The 15463-nt window shown below is 51.8% G+C and overlaps 1 protein-coding gene across 2 annotated transcripts in view; it reads left to right on the top strand.

Moving 5' to 3' along the window:
• The window catches only part of LOC122373686 (graves disease carrier protein-like), a 34472-nt gene that overhangs the window by 3646 nt on the left and 15363 nt on the right, over positions 1 to 15463 (top strand). For both annotated transcript variants that reach the window (XM_043351991.1, XM_043351990.1), the window contains exons 3-4: positions 1205 to 1338; positions 12317 to 12502. In XM_043351991.1, coding sequence (XP_043207926.1) covers positions 1205 to 1338; positions 12317 to 12502 — 320 coding nt within the window. The remainder of the gene's footprint in view (positions 1 to 1204; positions 1339 to 12316; positions 12503 to 15463) is intronic.

The following is a 15463-nucleotide window of genomic DNA, read 5'->3' as shown; positions in this document are numbered from 1 at the left end:
TACATTTATGCGTAGTGCTGCTGACACGACAACTGCATGACTCACACCGGAGAATGACCTCTGTGTACTTCGCACCGGAAAACTTTGACGCTCTTGCGCTAGGGTCGAGGGTTTAGCTAGAGGGCTGAAATTCGGTGTGCTAGCTATTGGGCCATCTAGCAATGGGAAAACACCAGGGGAGCTTGTCCATCGAAAAGTTGGTTTTTTTTTTGGACAGGTCTAATGTCGCATATCATCATTTTATTCGGCAGGTCTTCCTGAGTCCATTGGTGGCTTTTGAATTTTGGTGGTGAATTTTGAGGCCTGGTCGGAATCGGCTGACAGAACTTTGACAGCCGAGAATAAGCCCCGCCCACACCACGCTGCTGATGGGCTTGTTCATAATCGGCTGACAGGAAACGTCAGCCCAGATGGCGCTGAGATGCTAAGATGGCGCTCGACAGATAGGGTTGAGAGTTGAGACTTGAGGAGAGGTAGCATTTTCGCGCTTTTTTCAACGACTATCTTCCGTTAGTCGTTACATTATATTTCTGAGGTTTATTTGCCGAGGCTATAGAAAAATTACAGGATTGATAATTGAGGCGGTGCTGGCATTTCGATTTGTAGGTACTGTTTTCAGGCTGACTCGCACATTGCGCCATGAAAAAGAAATAATTGCTATCTTTCGCGAAAAATATTTAATACAAAATACGTCAAAAACATCGTATATAAAAACTAACCGACTGCACTAAAAGCTGCGCTTTGACTTACATGCGCCACTTTCGAGCCACTTTGAATTTCGGCTGACGTGCTGCTGCCTTCTCCCAGCAGCCGAAAAGCCGGCTGTCAGCAGAGGTGTGACGTCACAGCGCGGGAAGGCGTGATACGTCATCAATATCTCAACCAATCAGGGGCTTGGATCTCAGCTGACAACAGCACAGCAGCCGATTCCGACCAGGCCTTTGAATATCAGCTGGTAAAATTCCGAGATCTTGGGGGGCGGAACACGAAACCCCTTACGGGTCGTAGGGTCCGCCGATAGCCCTACGGGACGCCGGTTAACCCATGTGATCTGATGTCACATGTCCAGTGCCTTCCCATAATCGATTGCCACATGATCAATTTTTGGTTTGACAATGACCCTTGCCTAAGATAATTCTCAAACATCACAAGATTTTCCTCAGCTGCCCATTTCTTCAGTGTTGACACTCCTGTGTTTCGGCAGGCGTGTTTAGCGGCCTGCTGAACATTGTCCGTCAGGAGCGGTTCCTGGCGCTCTACAAGGGAAACGGCGCCCAGATGGTGCGCGTCTTCCCCTACGCCGCCACCCAGTTCGCCGCCTTCGAGATCTACAAACAGGTCAGTCAGCTGAGCCGGCGGACGGCGACAAGGCCGAGGGGCAGGTTCGAACCTGGGTAGGGATGGTGTTTTAGACGAGCTCGCTGTAACGGAGCTGGGACGCATATTGTTAGTTTGGTTTTCTAGGCGGGGCTTTGAACAACCATGAACAATGTAACCTTAACGGCCTAACGTCGGTCACTTGACTAGTAAATAATGCGGTCCCTGGTCCAATCGGTGAACCCCACTCCTGGCTACAGACTGTGGGAACGTTCGTCACTTGTACCGGTACCGCCGTGTTCAATAATCGCACTATCATCGACCAACTACTGAACCCCTCCGCCGGAAATGGCCCTCCAAAACCCGGCGTATGCTAAGTGTGCAATGATGAGTGTCACCGCCGGACGCGTGGAATGACCTCAGGGGCAGCAATAGGGACTATGTCCCTTTGTAAAGTATTATTTTTCCCTTGTGATCGTGTGGGTGCTGGTACTACCATTTTCTTGCCGATATGCCCTTACATCTGGCCTCCACTATGGCCTGTTTGCGATGTTTAAACTAAGATTTGCATTTTGCATACAAACGACTGACGTAGGTATACACCCGTCAACTCTCTGCGGATATACCTACCATTGCCCAATGCCCTGCCGACCTTGCAGGTTCTTTGTGACCTCGCGGGCTGTGGCTGACGGATCTGCGTCGTTAAAACGTGATCTGCAATATTGGAGGCGCCCAGTGCTGTGACGCACGTTCGGTTCTGTGACGTCTGTCCTCAGTGGTGACGAGGAACAGGCTGAGAGAGTTGAAACCAACTCTAGAGCCTTGGCAGTCTTGCCTGCAAGGCAATTGTTTCCAGGAAGTGGTCCTCTGCAGACTCCGTATTGGTCACACATACGCGACGCACAGCTATCTCCTTTCAGGAGGTGAGCAGCCTTTGTGCAACAGGTGTTCCGTGCCTCTAACCGTCGCTCACGTTCTTTTATCTTGCCCACTCTTTGAACGGAACCGGACACGCTACCTGGGCTGTATTGCTCCTGGTACCACTATCCGCCACCTACTGGGTGACGAGTCACCCTGGGTTTTATCCGGCAATATTTTTTCCTTTATCCGTTCGGTCAACTTCCAAGTGATTTACTCAACCTGACCCAATTCCTCTCTAGTCTACTTTTCTAGTCAGTTGACTGTTACGACGCTCTTGCGTTGTGCTATCTTACCTTGTCGTTTTTATCAAGTCTTTTACTTTCTAGCCTTGGTATATAGAAGGTCTCTTGCAGTGCTGGAAATGAGGCCGCTTTCTGGTCCCGGCGTTTTATTCTCCTCGCGGGTTAATCCCGTCCAGCGTTTAGCCTTTCGGGACCCACTCAGGGTCGCGGTTGTTTTCGCCGCTCGCCCCGTCGAGATGCAAAGTTCATAGTCACACGAAGCTTATTTAGAGCCAGGCAAACCAGTCTAGTCTGGAGTTACTGTTAAATGTATGCATATAGATGAAAGAAAAATGTTTTGTAGAATCGATTAGTTTCGAAGTCTGATATTCAGAGGTCCCAAATAAACTTCGTGCGACTATCAACTTTGCATCTCGAATGGGCCGAGCGGCGAAAACAACCGCGGCTCTGAGAGGGTCCCGAAAGGCTAAGCGCTAGACGGGGCTAACTCACCCGGAGAATAAAACGCCGGGACCAGAAAGCGGCCTCATTTCCAGCACTGGTCTCTTGTTTTGAAACACTTGTTTTATTAGTGTGACGTTATGGGCGCAAAATGACCTTCGCAGTCGGCGCGCCCTAAAGCCCCAATAAACAACAACTACGTCATCGAGCACGTGATGCTGTATGCAAACGTCTTGTTGGACAGACGCGCCAGTGTTAACTTCATTTATTAATTCCAGATTCGTTCCTGTGCATAAACAGGGCCTCGGATACGTATTTTTTCCAACAAGCTTCTGTGCCTTAACTGCCCCGGTGACGTCTTGCAATGGAGTAGAGGTCTTGCAGATGTTTATAGTTGGCATTTCGTCCCGTTCCCAAGTTAAGATCTCAACTCTACAACGTTTCAGCCCGTCATCGTTAAGTGCTCTAGTTGCCAGAAGGGATGTTTATTTTAGCTCAATTAGCCATCTAACTGGCGGACGTCCTGATGTAGTAATTTGTTTCTCTGGGCATTTACGTATTGTCTCACTTGCGTCACATTCAGGATGGCTACTGGGCACTCGCAAGAACGCATTGCATCCCCAATGAGCTGGCCAACTCGCTGACATGTGTGAGACGTGGCGATGAATAAACACTTCCAATCGTCCCTTAGAGACGCTGATGCAGTCCAAAGTCGCACTGTTATGCCTGAAACAGACTCTTTCTGCAGTCAGGAAATCGCATGCGAGAGCCTATTCAAATACATGGAAGCACGGTCGCATCAATCGCACGCACCTCCCCGATGTGATTGATGCGGGAAGAATTATAATGTATTTGAATAGGCTCTCGCATGCGATTTCCTGAACGCGGAAAGAGTCTGTTTCACTGTTTCAGCCTTTAGGCAAGCGTGTGACGCCCGACACTTCCAATTACGTTACCTGACGCGAGACACTGAAGCGAGTTATCCATGATCGTGCGTTATACTACTGATACTACTTACTTGCACAGTGTATTTGTGCTGTTCACGACAGGTCTGATATTCTTTTTATTTTCGGCATTGTGATCCCAGTGGTACAGATAATTTGTGGCTTTTGGTACTACCAAAAGATAGTGACTACATAATACTGCAGCGTCATGGTTACGGATGCGTTCGTGAGCCACTACAACAATAAATAAACATTATTGGTCTCGGAAAACTGTGTCAGGGTCGCGGTCGTAGGTACCAGATGTGAGGATTCGCGATTAGGGTCCCCATAGCAACAGCCTTTTGAACTTGATGGATGAAATGATAACGATTTTCATTTTATTGTTTGCTGAAGTCCAGCTGGTATATACATCCTAAGTTTTTGCCACAAATATACCTATCCTCAGCGAGGACGAGCATTCTGGAAACAATGCTCAAGCCTCAAGTCCAGTTCTCTGTAAATTTCTGTTCAGCTCGCACCCCGCGGCCTCCCGCCGGTCGAGCCAGACCGTGTTATTCGCCGGCAGCCCACCGCGACCTGTTTACACGATCTCCTCGCGATGTCTGCCGTGATAACTCCAAGCCGCTCCCGCAGGTAAACGCTTGTGCGTGATCGGGGCGATGACCTTGAACCCGGGCAGTCAGCTGTTGTAGTTTTATGACGTCATCTATGCTGGCGTGTCGACCAACGACTCGCCGGGACCGTGTTGTGAGTTAGAGTTTGCTATCCGTGACTGCGCTTACTGGACTCTGTTTATGCGTAACCGAGCCCAACATTGTCCGAATTGCGGCGTGGCAGCGTGATTTCCAATGGTGGTCGAGCCCGTCGTAGTTTAAGCTCCCTTCTTTTTAGGCACTGAGCGGCTCCTTTCCTGTGTGTATGTATTTACCGCTGTACCACCACATCCCGTCCTTCGTCACTGTCGAGTTTCGCTGGATTCGTTAGTCGTCCGAGCCACTGCGGCTCTGTCCCGTGGAGCGTCGCCCCAGACCATATGTGGTAGCATGTCGCCTCACGTCTCTGCCGTCCGTCCGGCCGGGCGGCCGTCTGAACGGTGGTCTCAGTTGGAACGGTCTCAACACCTTTCGTCTCTGGCCGTCTGGCCGATCGTCGGAACGGTCTCTCCCACCCGGTTTCCTGTCGTCTGCCGCCGACCAGTCCGTGGCTGAGCGGTCAATCGCACCTTCCTTCCGCGGTCTGTCGTCGACTGAAGCGGCTGGCACGTCTGTCATCACATATGCCATCATGGCACGTCAGCACGCCACCGCTCATCCAGGGGTGCACTTTGCACTTTCAACCGGTTAGCTTAGCTGAGGGAAATTAATGAGCACTGGAACATGCCTTTTTTCTACGCCAATTAACACATCCCCAAAATAGGTATTAGGCATGTACCGTGCAGTGATTGCTACAAGTTAGCACGCTGGTTCGCTGAACAGTTAGTGAAGCGAGCAGTGTTAGCTGTCTAGTGACCAGTGTTAACGGTTTAATTTACGGTGTTTAACCGTTTGACGGCCCGCATCGGCTGGTGTTGGCGGCACGGTGTCTCCAGCGGCCGGCGCTGAGTGAGCGGCATCTGTCGCACGTGTAGCGGGCACCTGCCGCGCTCCGGTGAATAGGCCCCTGTCGGGTATCCAGGTCGGACGGACCAAACGGCCAGGGAGGCCGGTCCGGGTGTGGTTCCAGGTGTGGTGGACGCTGCTCTGAGGATGGAGGACCCTGATGGGCTATCATGGATGCCTGGCATTCCTGAAATGCTGAGTGTTGTTTGAGGTGAGACTTGTTTTAGTCCCAGTGCCACCGCACTTAGTGCGGCTTGCGTAATGAGTGAGACTTTTGGTGGTTTTGCCCACGGGTCAGGTGTCCCTCAGAATGTTCGGCTCTCCTTTTTGTGGCGTGGACGATTATCTAGTTCAAGCTGCATCTACAAGGCAGAACCACCACTTTCAAGTCATTTACGAACCGTCAACAGCTGCAATAGTAGTGACTCCAGTGGTGGACCCCCTTTTGGCCACTGGATTGGACTTCGTTTATGGTCCTCAACCACCAGGCCCCATTTCGAACACCCCACGCCGAGCCCCCGGCACTCCATGGTCACTAGCTGCGGCGGTCCGCAGTTGGCAGGGTGCACGAGCTTTGTCGCCCCGGGGCCGGCCAGCGTCACTATTTTATAGACGACGGCAGCTACCAGCACCTGGCACAGCGGCTGGGGGCTGTGCCCCAGGCCAAACCTCCCTGGAGGTGGCGATATCACTTCAGAAAGTCCTCGCTTCTCGTACAGTTGTGCTTTTACGATTTACTTGGGTTATTGAGTCACTTTTTGGAAGTGATGGAACGGATTTCAGTTTCACTTACCGTGGAAGGCGCTTTTACCATTGTTCCGTCAACTACAATGTAAAGTTCTCGTTAGGGCGTTAAATGACGTTTTGCTCTCTAATTCTGTGTCTCGGTGGCTGGCTTGTATTATCTGTCTCCGCTTTTTCGAGAACACGTAATGTACTGCTTTTGTCCTACTCATTAGGTCTTTTCTACTGTTCCGCAGTTATCAGCAGTAGGTGATAAAGATGTCAACGCGGTGACTGGACATTGTCGAGGTTATTCTCTAAAGCCGTGATATAACTTTCCTAATGAGTTTGCTAATATGACCCATATTTAGCACAAATTTCCCATGTAAAGCAGAATCAAATGCTGTTGCAAACGGATCGACCTGAGGCTCATTGCGTCCTTGGCGGACAGCCAATTGTTGAATAAGCTTGCTCGCCATATTTGACATCATCGATGACCCGACATATGATGTCAACACATTCAGATCCACATTAGTAGGATCTCCGTCTGGAAGTAAGTCGAATATCGGCGCATCTCCCAGCATTTTGCGGTGTTCACATTACGGAACCTCCGCTGAGCGTGACAGAGCACCATCTGCCCACTGCCGGCTCAGCTGAATGTCGGTCAGACTCTGACCTTGACCGGAATTCAGTCGGAACGAAACTGGCCACGTCACGGAACACACGTCTGGAGCCCGGTGGTAGAGCGGCCGGAATGCAGCAGCGACAGACGCGTGTAATCACGGAAACACACGTCTGGAGCGCGGCGGTAGAGCGGCTGAATTGTGCCCGCGACAGACACGAGCAGAGATGTCACGGAAACACACGTCTTGAGACCGGCGGTACAGCTGCCGGATTGTCTCAGCGACAGATGCGTGTAATCACGGAAACACACGTCGGGAGCCCGGCGGTAGAGCGGCCGGATTGTGCCCGCGACAGACACGGGCAGAGATGTCACGGAAACACAGCCGTCATATATTGAGACCGGCGGTTGAGCTGCCGGATTGTACCAGCGACAGACGCGTGTAATCACGGAAACACACGTCTTGAGACCGGTGGTACAGCTGCCGGATTGTCTCAGCCACAGATGCGTGTACTGATGCCACATTGGGAAGGCGAAATGCCCGTGCGATTAGGGGGGATGCTGTGTGTCAAACGCCTCCCTGGGCTAAGTTGTATTTTGCACGTTTGCTTTAGTTATGCTGCTCCTTTACATTTGCAAGTATTTATCAAATGATTTGTCTTGCTCGGGTCTGCAGCTTGGCTTCTTGTAAAGCTCCCAATGCATCCTCACGGAGCAGGCTGAATGTGAAACTCTGAGATGGCACGTGCAGGCCTACGATAGCTCACCAGACACCACTGCCATTATATAAACAGATCAGAGACGCATTATCAGCCCGAGTCGGCACCAGGTCAAAGTCAGACCATAGGGCGGTGCAGCGGCGCAAACTGCACGTGGCGGGCTATCGCAGGGCTGTTTATTCGCGCCGCTATTTATGTAGCGGCCACGCGGCACCTGAATACATTTGAATGGCTGGGTGGCTGGTAGTAGTGAATGGCGGCGACAGATCGACGGCGTGTTTGGTTTGTATATAGATGCTAGGTATCGAACCAGCAGCTGGTGAGGTACCGCAAAGACACACTCGAAGCGCGTGCTCGGGCTGGTACCTATGGTGACATAGAACGTTCATATTTTTTTTTTTTTGAAAATAAACTAGTTCAATGTGTTAAAATGTGGCTGTCGCATTCATACTTTTCGTCTGGCATCCATTAATTTCCTTCGTGTACCTATTAGGGAGGGACGATGAATGTTTTTCGTGGGCTTTATAGAATGGCGATAGTGAGTGTTAATTTCTGACAAATCTAGCATGGGGTCCACGGTGTCGCGTCGTCTTTGGATTGATCCCTGGGCTGGGAGGCAGCTATCCGACTTTGTTGGCTCAATTAACTGGCGAGGGTCAGGACGTGACTGACGGGTCACACTACCAGAACTGGCCCCGAGCTAGCTGTTAGGAGGTCCTCAGGTGTCGCACTATTGAACACACCCAGTTCATTCAGAGTATTTCTACACAGCCCGGCGCACAGGACAAAAACAGCAGAATACGGGCCTGGCCCATAGATACTGTCCTGAGCCTCAGAATCCTCCCAGAGCGCGCCGGCGCTCTGCACCTCCCAGTTTTGGTCAGACATTACATACATCTCCTGAAGATGGTTGATTCGCTCAGATATGCAGCATTCCGTCCTCTCCACTGGCCCTTCCGTGGTTCTCCAATTCAACATATTTTACTTCCCTCTGGTCCCCGCAGCCCTCCAATCCAAAACAGTTCCTTGTCTCGCACTGTTGCTCCGTGGCCCGGCAGTCCAGTCCACCCCCTTGCTCTGGTCCTGTCCTCGAGACCAGCATTCTTTCTGCTTCCGCCCTCCGTGGTCCTCCATGGTCCAGCCTGCCCTCCCCTCCCCGCCGGTCCTCCATGGTCCAGCCTGCCCTCCCGTCGGTCCTCCGTGGTCCTCCATGGTCCAGCCTGCCCTCCCCTCCCTGCCGGTCCTCCATGGTCCAGCCTGCCCTCCCGTCGGTCCTCCGTGGTCCTCCATGGTCCAGCCCGCCTCCCCTCCCGCCGGTCCTCCCTGCCGGTCCTCCATGGTCCAGCCTGCCCTCCCCTCCCCGGCGGTCCTCACGGGTCCCGTTGTATGCGACTCACCACCGGAATGCCTAATTCATTGACCACGTCTCGTATCCAGGCAGACGGCGTGCGTACAACGCGGGCCCGCGCCACACGCGCTGGATCACTGATTCTACGGAACGCGAATTGTGGGTGGTTTAGCTGCTCGACGTCGTGTGTTCAGAAACAGACGAAGTGTATGAGATATGATGAATCGCTCTTTTTGTAGTGATTTGATGGATTGCTCATACAAAACATAGTCCGTACAAATGGACGACGCTGACGGCTGGCACGGCTGTTTCTCAGGCGTAGACCTGTGTCGTAGCGGTGTGTGAGAGCGGCCCGCGGTGGCCTATATCGGCGTCCCGTTATATGGAAGGAAGGTGGGAGGCGATCGCGCGACGTGTGGACTCGGGGGGAAGGGGGATGGAGAGAGGGGGAGGAGAGGTGATGGAGAGAGGGGGTGCGGGCTGTGAACGATTGTGAGACAGGTAGAGAGGAAGAGAGAGATTAGTAATTCAGCAATGCAGAGAACGAAAATGAAATGGGGTGCATGATACAGGAGAAAGCTGACTAAGTTTTTTTTTTTCTTATAAGACCCAAGTAATACGTTGATAAGTATGCCATTGTTACTGATTCGTGACAAGGAATATTGCCAGAGATGCTCTTTTGCCAGCCAAATGTAGGGGAAGTGCTATGAGACTGAGAGATGGATGAAATACTCTGAGTCATTTCCGGCTGGGGGTCCTGGATTTCCACGCCCTGCTGGGGGGGGGGTGTTTGAACACCCCCCCCCCCCTTCTAACTCGGCTCCTGGGCCACGTAGCGATACGCGGAAGGCGGCGTTCGAAAGAGCGTCAAAAATAATGACGAAATCACTTTGGTCAATTTTTTGGTCAGGTCAAAGGTCAGGTCACCAGAGGTCATTGAAGGCAAAATTTCGCCGATTTCCAGGTCGAATGTCGACAATTTCCAAGAACCCAACGCATAACTCGGGAACCAATAGAGCTACAGCGCCACGGAAAAGCGCATTCGATAGCCCTATTAACGCCCTTTCTGAGTAATTCTCTCAGATTTGATCTAACGTCAACGGTTTTGCCTGCAGGGGGCAAAAACTGCAAAAATAGCCGATTTTTTCGGAAACAGTTTTTCTGCAATAACTTTTGACCCAAGCCTTGTACGAGCTTACTTTTACCGGCATCGTGTTCCTCTTGTCAAGACGCATCGAATGAACTATAACTTGACCTTGAAAGGTCAACTTGAAAATTTGACCTCAGGTCAAGGTCATGACCTGACCGGAAAGGGTCATGTTGCATATCAGTCGATCCGTATCGTCGAGCTGAACACATCTAAGGCGTTTTCATCGCTCTAGCATGCCTCTATCAAAAGTTATTTGCGAAAAACTGTTAGATACCATTCGTGACCTAAGATGACCTCAGGGCATAAACAGGGGTCACGGACACCATTTTCATGTTCAGTGTGTCTAAACCACTTGTAATTCAGTGTTTGGGAGTGTTTATAATGTCTTTCGTTCAAAGGAGGCGCATTTCAATTTTCTCCCATTGACTTATAATGGGGAGGTCGCAAAATTGACCTGACCTTAGGTCATCGATATCAAAATTCTGAGATATACATTTTGTACATGCTATTGCTCTTAGCAATCGCTGAAAGTTTCAAAGCGATCGGTCACTCGGTGTAGCTATGACAGGCATTGAAACTTTTTATGAGGTGAGGTCACTTCAAGTGACCTGGTGACCTGACCTTGAATGACCTTGGTCTGAAATTTTCACAACATGTGTAGAATTGATGTATGATAAGGTGTACCAAAAACGGCGGCGCTTCGCGCCGCCGTTTTTGAGATATTCGCGAAAAACCACAAGGGGGGGGGGTGTTCAAACACCCCCCCCCAGCAGGGCGCGGGTTAACCAATGTTAATGTACATAGTACATACGTAAGCGAGCTGACGTTTAGAAACTACTCCCGCATCACCAAACGTACAGGAGACAATAGTTGTCCCTAGTGTGAGGTGCTATTAGAATACTATTGTCATCACACAAGGGTCATGCTGCTCTTATGCTGGTTGCGGCTTTTCATTTGACCCACGCGAATGGCTCCCTCTGATTGAATGGCTCACTTTGATGGGTGAATGATCGTTTATTCAAGAGCACATGAGTGAGACCCCTGTGAACATCTGATAGCACGTGTATTGAGTCTGATAAGGGTCCTCCAAGCTGTCTGCTGTGTTCGGTAACTGACCTACTGTGGGATGTTTGGGTACATGTTGTGTTTGGGCGAGGATAATTCCGTATGCTTCTTGGCGTTGTCACCCCGACTCCCCCACCCCCTAATTGTCATGCACCTGTCACCGGTGGGCGGTGGGGAGCACCCACCATTCCCCCCCCCCACACACACACACACTTATTGTGAGGCATCGTATCAATTTATCTACCTACCTTCTGTCGGGCGTGTGGTCTCGATCCCGGCACAAACCGGCTGCTCTACTGTCACCATTTCTCAGACGTGAAGGCACGTCCCTCCCCCTCCCCTCACAGATGACCCGCTGGTCAGCGGCTAACTGTTCCCCGCCGGGAGGCGACATGTATGCTAACGCAGACGTGAGAGAATGCGGAGTTAAAACACACGGAGTTTGTACTAGCTTTGGCGGTAAAACTGCTCTCTTGCCCCTCACAACTGATTTCTAGCCACGACCAACGTCATAACCACTTGTAGACAATTTGGAAGCGTTACTATTGGTTTCTGAATCCTTCCTAAGCTAATTACTAAACCCTGGCTGTGTGGTCGGCACGTTCGTTGATGATCCGTATGTGCGAGACATTGCTGAGATCCAGCCGCGTCACTGACCGCTAACCGTCCCTCCCTCCATCTGTCATTACAGACGCTCCGCAGTCCGCAGTCTGCTGGGCCCCAATAGTCACAAAGGCACGTTAGTCTGGTCTCGGAGATTGACTCACTGTCCCTCTCTATTCACAGACTTTCCGCAGTCTGCTGGGCCCCAATAGTCATATAGGCACGTTAGTCTGGTCTCGGAGATTGACTAACTATCCCTCTTTGTTCACAGACTTTACGCAGTCTGCTGGGCCCCAATAATCACCTAGGCACGTTAGTCTGGTCTCGGAGATTGACTAACCATCCCTCCCTGTTCACAGACGTTCCGCAGTCTGCTGGGCCCCAACAGTCACCTAGGCACGTTAGTCTGGTCTGGGAGATTGACTAACTGTCCCTCTCTGTTCACAGACGTTCCGCAGTCTGCTGGGCCCGAACAGTCACATAGGCACGTTAGTCGGGTCCCGGAGATTGACTAACCATCCCTCTCTATTCACAGACGTTCCTCAGTCTGTTGGGCCCCAACAGTCACCTAGGCACGTTAGTCTGGTCCCGGAGATTGACTAACTATCCCTCTCTGTCCACAGACATTCCGCAGTCTGCTGGGTCCCAACAGTCACATAGGCACGTTCGCCAGTGGCTCGCTGGCCGGGGTGACGGCCGTGTTCTTCACGTATCCGCTGGACACGATCCGAGCGAGACTGGCCTTCCAGGTCACCGGGGAGCACAAGTACACCGGCATTCTGCACGTGGCCAGCTCTATAGTGAAGGAGGTGAGTACCCAGTACTGCACGAGTACACCGGCATACTGTACGTGGCCAGCTCTATAGTGAAGGAGGTGAGTACCCAGTACTGCACGAGTACACCGACATACTGCACGTGGCCAGCTGTATAGTGAAGGAGGTGAGTACCCAGTACTGCACAAGTACACCGGCATACTGCACGTGGCCAGCTCTATAGTGAAGGAGGTGAGTACCCAGTACTGCACAAGTACTCCGGCATACTGCACGTGGCCAGCTCTATAGTGAAGGAGGTGAGTAGTGAGTACCCAGTACTGCACAAGTACACCGGCATACTGCACGTGGCCAGCTCTTTAGTGAAGGAGGCGAGTACCGAGTACTGCACAAGTACACCGGCATACTGCACGTGGCCAGCTCTATAGTGAAGGAGGTGAGTACCCAGTACTGCACAAGTACACCGGCATACTGCACGTGGCCAGCTCTATAGTGAAGGAGGTGAGTAGTGAGTAGGGTGTGTCACTAATCGCAATGCAAGGTGCTCCATCGATTTTATTGTGCTCCACTCATGTGGAAAGGGCGTGGCATTGTTAATTTCCCGCAAATTTTAACCCCCAGGCGGCGCCGAGCGAGAGAAGTTTGCCCTATCTCACAACATAGGCGACCCTAGCGCCCCTGGCGGCTGTTTGCGAAACTAACAGGCCGTTGACTGTATGGGCTTATCCCTGCTTTCTGTAAGCGCGTCTAGGGACAAATAATAGTATGGGCAGATTGCAGAGAGTGCAAGCTAATGACGAATACCTATAATGAATACAATATATTGTCACAGGGGCCCAGGAACATTCTTCAAGTTGGGGTGCAAGCCCAAAATACCTGACATGACGCATATGAAATAGTAGCGTAGTCAGGGGGTCCCAGGAGGCACGTGCCATCTAGTCCCCCCCCCTATCGCATTCAGAGGACCCCTCGGGTCGGAGGGGCTCTGTGGCACCAGTTTACCGCTCAGGGTCTATGCTGGCCATATTTCGATTCAGAAAGAATAGGGCTCGTAACAGCACCTCGTGAGTCCAAAGAAGCCTCACTAAATTGTCCATGAGGGTTACACGCCGGCTTCTGAAGGCTACTGGCGGCCTCTGAGGGCCCTTTACCGGCCTCTTATGGCCGCTAGCGTGCCTCTGAGAGTCCTTGCCGGCCCAAGAGGGGCCATATCTAGGGCCTTACGCCAACCTGTAATCAGTAATGGCCTCACACCAATGTCTCAGACGGCCCCATTACGACGACTGTGAGACTGAGGGCCCTCACTGGTGCTTCTGAGAGCCCACCCGGCCATAAAGACCCCTGCGGTACCAACTGACCTCTGAGGGTCCACGCTGACTATATTTCAGCTGAGAAAGACCTCACAGGTCTCGTAAGAGCACCTCATGAGCCCCTAAGTAGCCACACTAAGATCTCCGTCAGGGTCTACGCCGGCTTCTGAGGATCCCATAACGGAGACCGTGAGGGCCCTCAGCAGGGCCTCTGAGGGTTCACAACCAGCACCTCTGAGAGACCCACACCAGTGGTTCTAAGGGCCCATAAGGACACCACTGAGGGTCCCCCAAGCCAGTGCCACACCATTTATGCAACCCTATATTGGTGGCTCTGGGGTACCCACACCTGCGCCAGTGAGGGTTCGGCAAAAGCATATCTGACGGCCACCTACCTGCAACTCTGAGGGCCCTACATCAGAGACTGAGGGCCGCACTGGCGTCTCAGAGTACCTTGTCGGTATCTAAGGGCCCCACAGGGCTTCTGAAGATGCCGCCGGCCTCTGTGGGCCCCTTGCCGGTCTGAGGTCCCCCTCCCCGGTCGTTGAGGGCCCCCTGCCGACTTTTAAAGGGTTCGCACCAGCAGCTCTAAGGGCCACACACCCACATGTAACGGACCCACACCAGTGTCTCTGAGGGTCCACAACGGCGTCTGTATTCTGTGAGGACCCTCACCGGTGCTTATGAGTGATTCACACTAGCACCTCTGAGGGGCCACACGGGCGTATGTGAGGACCCCACACCAGTGCCTCTAAAGGCCCCTAATTGGAGGCTCTGAAGGCCCTGCATCGGTGATACTGAGGGTCCTACCAAAGGCACAACACAAGCCATTAGTCTCCTTCTGAGTCCCACACGTCGCCCTCCCACCATAGGCGGCGGAACGGGGAGGGCACCGGGGCACCGTGCCCCCTCTGATTTGGGCATTTTAACATTAGCCCTATGGGCGTTGCATGGAAAGAATGGGACCAAAAGTCGGCAGTGTCCCCCCCCCCTCCCTCCACTTAATTGAAGGTGTTCCGCCGCTACTGCCTCCCACCGGAGCGAGTAAACCTGTATCAATCAACGACTTTACCACCGTTGTACGTCATAATGTTCTCATCACGCCAAATCAAATACCATCCGGAACCAAAATGGTCCAGTATAAAATCTGACCTACCAAAGTTATGATCAAGTTCAGATAAAATCAAAGTGGGATGATAATAGCAGGTGTTCTTAAATCGATGCCGAGTCAGCAGAAACCATTCACTTCACATGCAAGAGAAATACCTTGTGCTGATGTCTATATAAAAACAGACATGTAGGTCCATAAAAGGGTCCATAAAAAGTCCATAAAAAATAAAGAGATCCTTCATCGTTGCATCAATGTTGAGGGGGCGGCGCCCTCTCGGCTCTCAAGTTGGAGGGGGGGGGGCAAGCGCCCCCACTGCCCCCCCCCCTGTTCCCCGGGGTCTATGCAGTGAACGACGCTACAAAAAAAAAACATGTGACACCTAATAGCAGGCACTATAAACATGCGCTCGTACGTATCCCGTCAGACCAGGACGGGGATCGGGGGTAGTACTATGCAATATACATTAACACAGAACTATTTCGTGCTTTAAGATGCATAACATCACATTTTCACCAACATTCTGAGTGCCAGACAAGCCAACAGCAAGGCGTCATTTCGGTAAAATGCATTTAATGATGA

Source organism: Amphibalanus amphitrite, unplaced genomic scaffold, assembly GCF_019059575.1.
Source record: "Amphibalanus amphitrite isolate SeventyFive unplaced genomic scaffold, NRLGWU_Aamphi_draft 001535F_arrow, whole genome shotgun sequence".
In the NCBI taxonomy this organism is placed as follows: Eukaryota; Metazoa; Arthropoda; class Thecostraca; order Balanomorpha; family Balanidae; genus Amphibalanus; species Amphibalanus amphitrite.
Note: the sequence above shows the minus strand (reverse complement) of the source record. Positions and strands in the feature narration are given on the sequence as shown.